Source organism: Triticum aestivum, chromosome 7B, assembly GCF_018294505.1.
Source record: "Triticum aestivum cultivar Chinese Spring chromosome 7B, IWGSC CS RefSeq v2.1, whole genome shotgun sequence".
Lineage (NCBI taxonomy): Eukaryota > Viridiplantae > Streptophyta > Magnoliopsida > Poales > Poaceae > Triticum > Triticum aestivum.
In genome coordinates, this window is record NC_057813.1 from 523,505,962 (window position 1) to 523,514,327 (window position 8,366).

The 8,366-nt window shown below is 52.3% G+C and overlaps 1 protein-coding gene across 1 annotated transcript; it reads right to left on the minus strand.

Moving 5' to 3' along the window:
- Positions 1-361: 361 nt before the first annotated feature.
- On the minus strand, positions 362-1,899 carry LOC123160417 (alpha carbonic anhydrase 7). The gene is made up of 4 exons (XM_044578236.1): positions 1,679-1,899; positions 1,161-1,597; positions 828-1,055; positions 362-740 (listed from the first exon to the last, which is right to left on the minus strand). Exons 1-4 carry the CDS (start codon positions 1,785-1,787, stop codon positions 648-650), a joined length of 867 nt encoding a protein of 288 aa, XP_044434171.1. The 5' UTR covers positions 1,788-1,899; the 3' UTR covers positions 362-647.
- Positions 1,900-8,366: the final 6,467 nt, after the last annotated feature.

The following is an 8,366-nucleotide window of genomic DNA, read 5'->3' on the forward strand; positions in this document are numbered from 1 at the left end:
GGGGGGGGGGCTCAAGCCGGTTAAAGCCCCCCTAGTAGATTCGCCCCTGGCGACAATGGCTTATACAATCGACATGCATGGATTTGCATGGATATGAGATATGTGAATGCCGAAAGTAAAATATATCGGCTGTCCGGATGCATCCGCGGACGTATATGGGTTGGATTTGCCAAGTCCGGCTGTAGATGTTCTAAGCATTTGAAATGAAATCACCATCTAAACGCATGACTGTTTTTTTTTGGTTTTGAGATATGTGTGACTGTGTTGTTGGTAGTGTATGTGCAACTGAGTGATGCATTGCCATTTTGGGTAGATCCGAAGGATCAAACTTGTAGTCACAACCAAAGACTGGATCCAAACAGACCCACCAATGACCAGCATCTATCGAATCTTACAAGATCGACGGAGATAAAACATCACATGACCTTTGATGATGCTAAATTCACCATTGGAATCGGACATGGAAGACATTATTTCTATCTGGGAACATTGCCGCCGGCAGACAACTCCAACCAAGACGCTGAACGAAACCAGAGCTAGAGTGAGATCCCTCCCGCTAGCGAGGGGCCGGGGTTTATATATTCAGCCTAACGAACTAGAGTGAGATCAACTAGTGACAATGTTAAGTGCAGACGCTTCCGGCCGTCTTAATTCCCGTCACCGGAACGAGGCCAGCCGTAGTACAGGGCGATGCCCCTGCCGTTGGCCTCCTGGAGCGGCCGAGCGTTCCTCCTGGCATGCTGCACGCAGGTGCACCCACACGATTAGCCAAGTTATACGCCTCCTGGAGAAAGATGGATGGCATGGAAGTGTGCATTGTCACGTACGTCGTGGACGGCGTCTCTGAGCAGCTCCACCTGGTGACGGGACACATGCCGCACCTTGGTGGCGACCGCCCAGGCGATGCCCTCGGTGCACGGCGGCGTGGTGAAGGAGCCCGTGTACCTGTAGAACGTGTCGCTCCCCCTCACGGGCCTCCTCGGGTCCACCTCGTAGTCGATCTCCTCCTCGTGCCCCTGCCTCCTGTCCGCGATCCTCTCGATGTACGGCTCCAGCTACATGCATGCATACATGTTAGTACGTACGTGGGTGCGTGTGGGCATCCTTCCGATCAGATCAAATGCATCTGGTGGTGCCGATGAAACGAGAGGATACGATACCATGTGCAGGGTCTCGTCGCGGTGCTCCCCGATCTGGAAGAGCTGCGCGACGACGGCGTACTTGTTGCTCGCCTTGTCGCTCTGGTGGAGCATGTGCAGCTCCAGGTCGTACCTGCGCCCGTCCAGGGCGTGCTCGCTGGGGGAGTGCCAGTGCATCTGCCGGAGCCTGTACGAGACGCCGTCCAACACCACGGACCCCGCGTTGCCGTCGAACCTCACCATGATGTCGTGCCCGCGGTTCACCAGGGTGGCCGGCGAGTAGCGGTAGGTGCGGGCGAGGCGGCCGTTCCGGGGGCCGGTGACCGGACCGTCGCCGGGGACGCGGATCGGGGACTGCATCCGGCCCCAGTAGCAGGCCGCCCAGTCCGTCCGGAGGAGGCCCCACCGGTCCGGGCTGTTGTCCCGGCCGCTCCGGTAGCTGAACTCCTCCTCGCTGTCTGAGTTTGCATGCATATGGATCATCGACTAATCATTCCTTCGTACTTACGAAAGTACAGGCGTGTGGCTCGATCGCTTACCAAGTTCTTGCGCCCGCGCATGGCGGACGACGCAGAGAGGAAGAAGCAGCAAGAAGACGAAGATGGTGGTGGGGATGGGCACGGCGGCCATGCCGCTGCTCCAAGCCATGCGCGCCCGCGCCGGTACGTACGTCTTGACGATCGAGTACTCCGTGTTGTTGAGTTCGCCTACAGGCTACGGAGAGTGTCCAAGCCAAAAGGTGGCTATAATGTATCGATCGTTACTGGGGTCGTTAAGTTAGTGCGTTAATTACTGGTCTTCGTCACGCGTAACGCGAGCCGCCTGCATATGCGGCGACCTCGTATAGTATGAGGCTCACGCCAAGCTTGCATGCGGCGTGGAACAGCCAGCGTGAGAACATGCACGCTCTTGACAAGAAAACCCCTTTTCCGTAGCCCGTGGATTGCCTATCAGATTTCGGGTTATTGCACAGCTCCAAGGCCTTAGATATGATTGTTCGCAAACCGGTGTTGACTCGAACATCACTGCCCTGCGCACGACACGAAGCATTAGTGGAGGGATAAAATGGCGGACGCTCTCGCGTGCGTTGCCGCGCGGCCGCCGCCGCCGCCTTGATCTCCCGGCTCCCGCCAGCTCCGCGCCGGGTGAGACCAGATCCGGCACCTCCATCACGCGCTCTCTCTTCTCCTCTAGTTTTTTCCCGTTCAACCGCCTGAGATGGCTCCCCACGCTCCGACGAAGACAGCGGCCGCCTCGGCCTCTCTGGCACCTCCTGCCGCCGCCGGCCACGCTCCGACGACGGAGGCCGCCCCGGCCTTGCTGGATCCTCCAGCCGCTGGGATGCCTCGTGCTGCCGGCGCCGTCCCCGCCCCCGCCCGTCTGCCACAGCCATCTTCGCACGGCCTGGCCGCGTCCTCCCTCGCCTCCCGCAAGGCCAACGTGACCGTGCGAGGACGGGTGGGCTCGCCCCTGCTGCCGTCCACACGGAGGTCACCAACGCCTACCACACCACCCGCTGTTGCGGTTGGAGGCGACGGTCACGTCTCCGACATGCGGGCTGGGAGGCTGTCGGCTGTTTCAAGCTCTTCTGACAGTTTGGGCATGGCGCGGCCTTCGTGGAGCTCCCTCGATGAGGATGCCGATGACCACGACGAAGATGGCGTTGAGCTTGCCCCGCAGACGCCACGGGCTCCCAAGTGCTCTAGCGAGGTGAGCGCGCTGCCGAACTAGGCTGCTCCGACTACTCCAGCCTCGTCAGCTGCTGCTCTGGCTGCCGTTGCCCTCGCCTCCCGGAAGGCCGACCCGGCCATTGGTGGCTGTAGGACTTGCGCTGATCGTCTCCCATGGCCTGTGGCAGTGACCAATCAGGCATCCCTGCCCGCCATTCCTGACGAGATGACGCCAGAGAAGTTGGAGTCTCCTCTGTTTGTTCCATCTTCAGTGTCTGCTTGCAAGGGCCTCTCTGCCGCCGCTGCCACTCGTGAAGACGAGGTGGGCTGGGAGCATGTTGGTCGGGGGCGCCGGTCCGGCGGAGGCACTCCCCTCGAGTCGTTGCGGGAAGGGCTCGAGTGTGGCCTCGCCTTCAAGCGTTGGGCTCAAGGAAGATGCTACCGTTGCCTTGTGCGTGGCCACCAAGTGAGTGCATGCCATGGGCCATTCAGATGCATTCGCTGTCGTCGCCCGGGTCATCGGGAGAGATTCTGTTGTGCTCGCTCTCCGGTTGCTCCAGATCGCTCTCCGGTTGCTCGAGATTGCTCTCCAGTCGCTCGTGTTGGCTCTTCGGTCACTCGCGCTCCATGCCAGCCGAGCCGCTCCCCGTCCGTCCAGGCTTGTACTTCGCTGACTAGGAGTTGGGCAGAGGTCGTGGGCCGTTCGTCGTTGCGTGTGTCGGTGCCGCCAAGGTCCCAATCTGGGTGTTGTAAGGATTCCAATGTCAGTGTCTTTTTGGACTCTACTTTTGAATCCCAGCTTGCCTTGCTTCCTACGGAGATTCTTCAGAAGATTGAGTTGTTTCGCACTGAGCTTCACGACGCACTTGCCAAACTTCAGGTTGTGTTGGTTGTGCCTTTGTTGCCTGAGCTCCCGATTGGTTCCATTGAGGCTGAGTGCCTCTTCGGAGATTTTTCTCCTCGTGCTCTACATGCGACGCCGTCTTCCCCGGGGAGTGGGGTCATCTCCGAGGTTGTGGCTCCAGTTATGCAGATTATGCCTGAGTTGCAGGAGCTTTGTGGGGAATCATCTATGGTGTTACCGATGGAGCTGGGCTCATTGGAGTCCTTGGTGGTGGCCATGACACCCTCGCTACCTCAGTCGCCCGCCTTTGCGAACAATGGAGACTTGGTTGGTTCTATCACTGCCTCATCTATGGCCATTGGGCATGTGACGTCTTTAAGTGGAGAGGTTGATGAGACATGTGTGTTGGCACCTAACTCTGAGCAAGTGGAGACGCCTGAGTCCATCGTGTTAGTGATACCTGTGACTGATGATGTTGAGGCAGTTGGTACATTGGCGCCCGATCCTTCTGAGCCCAACCAACAGCTCGCCCCTGTGGAGCGTGGAGGTTCCGATGTTGCGGGCACCCACTCGCACGTGATTGTTGGGCAGGTTTCTGTGCATGACAAGGTCAATGAGATTCTCTTTCAGATAGAGCTTCACAGCTTGCTCAAACGTTTGGAGAGGATGAGCCCTGGATCTGGCAAGGCGATTGTGGAGGAGGCTCTCACGAGCAAAGGAAAGAAGAGTGGCGTCACAGAAAAGGCGTCCGCAACTACTTGATGGATGGTTATCAGTCTCTTGGGTTGTCCTTATGGCTTGACTTGTCTTCGTTGATTTGGGTGTGCCCGTGGTCTTCGGCCGAGTTACTCTTGTTGGGGTGTCTTTGCGATGTATTGGTGATCGTTAGGTGTTGGGTTTGGTTGTTAGGTTGCAAGCCCTGAGAGTAGTCTACGTGTGATTGGTCTGTATCGATTTTCGCCCGGTTTTCCGTTAATTAACTAGGCAATTCTCTTCTGCTTAATTAATCGATGAAGCAAATTTTTTGCCTCCGTTTCAAAAAAAAATTATTCGCAAACCCAAACCGTATGGCTGGGACTTGCATCTACCTTTGCCCAGGTTTTTGTTGCCAGCCATATTGCTCGGCACGTTGATTAGTGGAATAAAGTTTCCCCCTTTTTTTTTAAAAAAAGGCCTTATATATGATTGTTCGTAAAAAAGGACGAAAAAGCTAAAAAAGTGACATCAAATTTTTTATCTGTTGAGACGAACGTCTCCTAGTCCATTGGATCGAGGCACGAATCTTAGAGCAGGTTAATGGGCCAGCCAACGCCTTTTCATTCAGGAAAAGCACGTGTCGTCGCGAACGCCTTCTTCCTCCACGGCCACACGTCTCTTAACCATTTCTCTCCTCACCCCACTGCCCACTCTCTCTACTCCCTCGATCATTGCCCCCCGTCTCTCTCTCTTTCACACACACACACACACAGAGATGCCGGAGACCGTTCACCGCCTGCTCGCCCGCTCCATGTGAACTCATAGCCGGGATCAATGCAGACGGACGACGGTGGAGCTCGAGAAGATGAGGAATGGAAGGATCTAGTGAGGCCGCCATTGGGTCTTGTCCATCATATCATTCTTCTAATGATGTGATCCTGTTATCAAGTGACAACACATGTCTATGGCTAGTAAACCTTAAGCATTTTTGATCAACGAGCTAGTCTAGTAGAGGGTTACTAGCGACACGATATTTATTTATGTATCTACACATGTATTTATGTTTCCGATCAATACAATTATAGTATGAATAATAAACTTTATCATGAATAAGGAAATATAAAATAACAACTTTATTATTGCCTCTAGGGCATATTTTCTTCAGTCTCCCACTTGCACTAGAGTCAATAATCTAGTTCACATCGTCATATGATTAACACCTATAATTCACATCGCCATGTGACTAACACCCAAAGAGTCTACTAGAGTGAATGATCTAGTTCACATCGCCATGTGACTAACACCCAAAGAATACTAAGGTGCGATCATGTTTTGCTTGTGAGAGAGGTTTAGTCAACGGGTCTGCCACATTCAGATTCGTATGTATTTTGCAAATTTCTATATCTACAATGCTTTGCATGGAGCTAGTATAGCTAATTGCTCCCACGTTCAATACATATCCAGATTGAGACTCAGAGTCGCCCGGATTGGTGTTAAAGCTTGCATCAACATAACCCTTTACGACGAACTCTTTATCACCTTCATAATCGAGAAACATTTCCTTAATCCTCTTTAGGTACCTAAGGATAATTTTGACCGTTGTCCAGTGATCTACTCCTGGATCACTATTGTAACCCCTTGCCAAACTCATGGCAAGTTACACAATAGGTCTTGTACACAACATGACATACTTTATATATCCTATGGCTGAGGCATGGGGAATGAGTTTCATTCTCTCTCTATCTTCTGCGTGGTCGGGCTTTGAGTCTTACTTGACTTTACACCTTGCAACACAGGCAAAAACCCTTTCTTTGATTGATCTATTCTGAACTTCTTCAAAACTTTGCCAAGGTATGTGCTTTGTGAAAGTCCTATTGAGCGTCTCGATCTACCACTTTAGATCTTGATGCCCAATATGTAAGTAGGTTCAGTGAGGTCTTTCATTGAAAAACACTTATTCAAGTATCCTTTTATGCTATCCAAAAATTCTATATCATTTCTAATCAGCAATATGTCATTTACATATAATATCAGAAATGCTACAGAGCTCCCACTCACTTTCTTGTAAATACACGCTTCACCGTAAATCTGTATAAAACCATATGCTTTGATCACCTTATTAAAGCATATATTCCAACTCTGAAATGCTTGCACTAGTCCATAGATGGATCGCTGGAGCTTGCACACTTTGTTAGCACCTTTAGGATCGAAAAAACCTTCTGGTTGCATCATATACAACTATTTTTTAAGAAATCCATTAAGAATGCAATTTTGACGTCCATGTGCCAGATTTCATAGTTATAAATGCGGCAATTGCTAACGTGATTCAGACAGACTTAAGCATCACAACGAGTGAGAAAATCTCATCGTAGTCGACCCCTTGAACTTGTCGAAAACCTTTCACGACAAGTCGAGATTTATAAACAGTGATATTACTATTAGCGTCCGTATTCCTCTTGAAGATCCATTTATTTTCAATGGCATACTGATCATCGAGCAAGTCCACCAAAGTTCACACCCTGTTCTCATACATGGATCCTATCTCAGATTTCATGGCCTCAAGCCATTTGTAAAAGTCGGGGCTCATCATAGCTTCTTCATATGTGACGCCCCCGATTCAATCGTACACTAATCATGCACGCAAATGTGTACGATCAAGATCAGGGACTCACGGGAAGATATCATAACACAACTCTAAAACATAAATAAGTCATACAAGCATCATAGTACAAGCCAGGGGCCTCAAGGGCTCGAATACAAGTGCTTGATCATAGACGAGTCAGCGGAAGCAACAATATCTGAGTACAGACATAAGTTAAACAAGTTTGCCTTAAGAAGGCTAGCACAAAATGGGATACAGATCGAAAGAGGCGCATGCCTCCTGCCTGGGATCCTCCTAAACTACTCCCGGTCGTCATCAGCGGCCTGCACATAGTAGAAGGCACCTCCATTGTAGCAGGAATCGTCGTCGATGGTGGCGTCTGGCTCCAGGGCTCCAGCATCTGGTTGCGACAACCAGGTAGAAGGGAAAGGGGGAAAAGAGGGAGAAAAGCAACCGTGAGTACTCATCCAAAGTACTCGCAAGCAAGGAGCTACACTACATATGCATGGATATATGTGTAAAGGCCATATCAGTGGACTGAACTGCAGAATGCCAGAATAAGAGGGGGATAGCTAATCCTGTCGAAGACTACGCTTCGGGCAGCCTCCGTCTTGCAGCATGTAGAAGAGAGTAGACTGAAGTCCTCCAAGTAGCATCTCCAAGTAGCACCTCCAAGTAGCATCGCATAGCATAATCCTACCCGGCGATCCTCTCCTCGTCGCCCTGTTAGAGAGCGATCACCGGGTTGTATCTGGCACTTGGAAGGGTGTGTTTTATTAAGTATCCGATTCTAGTTGTCATAAGGTAAAGGTACAACTACAAGTCATCCTGTTACCGAAGATCACGGCTATTCGAATAGATTAACTTCCCTGCAGGGGTGCACCACATAACCCAACACGCTCGATCCCATTTGGCCGGACACACTATCCTGTTACCGAAAGGATTTAGGCCAGTGGCATAAAATGGAGTTTGTCATGTATACTTTCTACTTATATTATTTTTACTCATGTTAGCACTTGATTAGTTGTTGTTTAGGGGCTGTCCAGAGAGTTACTCAATGTAATATTGGTAAAGCTAGTTGCATCTACAGCAGTTAGCAGCAGCAGCAGTACAACAAGCGGGTGGCTGGACAAGGGTGCGTGGTTGCACGGGCGCAGGCCAGGGGCGGCTGGGTCGCAGCCGGCAGCGGTGCGCGAGCACGGCGCGCGACGTGAGCAGCAGGGAAGAGGAGGCAGCAGCGGGAGGCTGGGAGAGGCCACGCACGGGCTCTGGGCTGTCCAGGCGGCCGGAGCACGACGACAGCGCGTCCAGGAGGCGGCTGGGCGTGGCCACGAGCGCGCGTCGCAGGCGCGGCGGGTCACGGGCGAGCATGAGGCGGGCGCGGGTTGCTCGGGTGAGGCACGCGGGCGTGCGGT

Bases quoted from the DNA above. Each gene is read 5' to 3' on its own strand.
- LOC123160417 (XM_044578236.1), bottom strand. From the start codon at position 1,787: ATGGCTTGGAGCAGCGGCATGGCCGCCGTGCCCATCCCCACCACCATC. The intron at 1,598-1,678 runs GTAAGCGATCGA...ATGCAAACTCAG, and splicing joins TGCGCGGGCGCAAGAACTTG to ACAGCGAGGAGGAGTTCAGC. The intron at 741-827 runs GTACGTGACAAT...ACCTGCGTGCAG, and splicing joins TCAGAGACGCCGTCCACGAC to CATGCCAGGAGGAACGCTCG.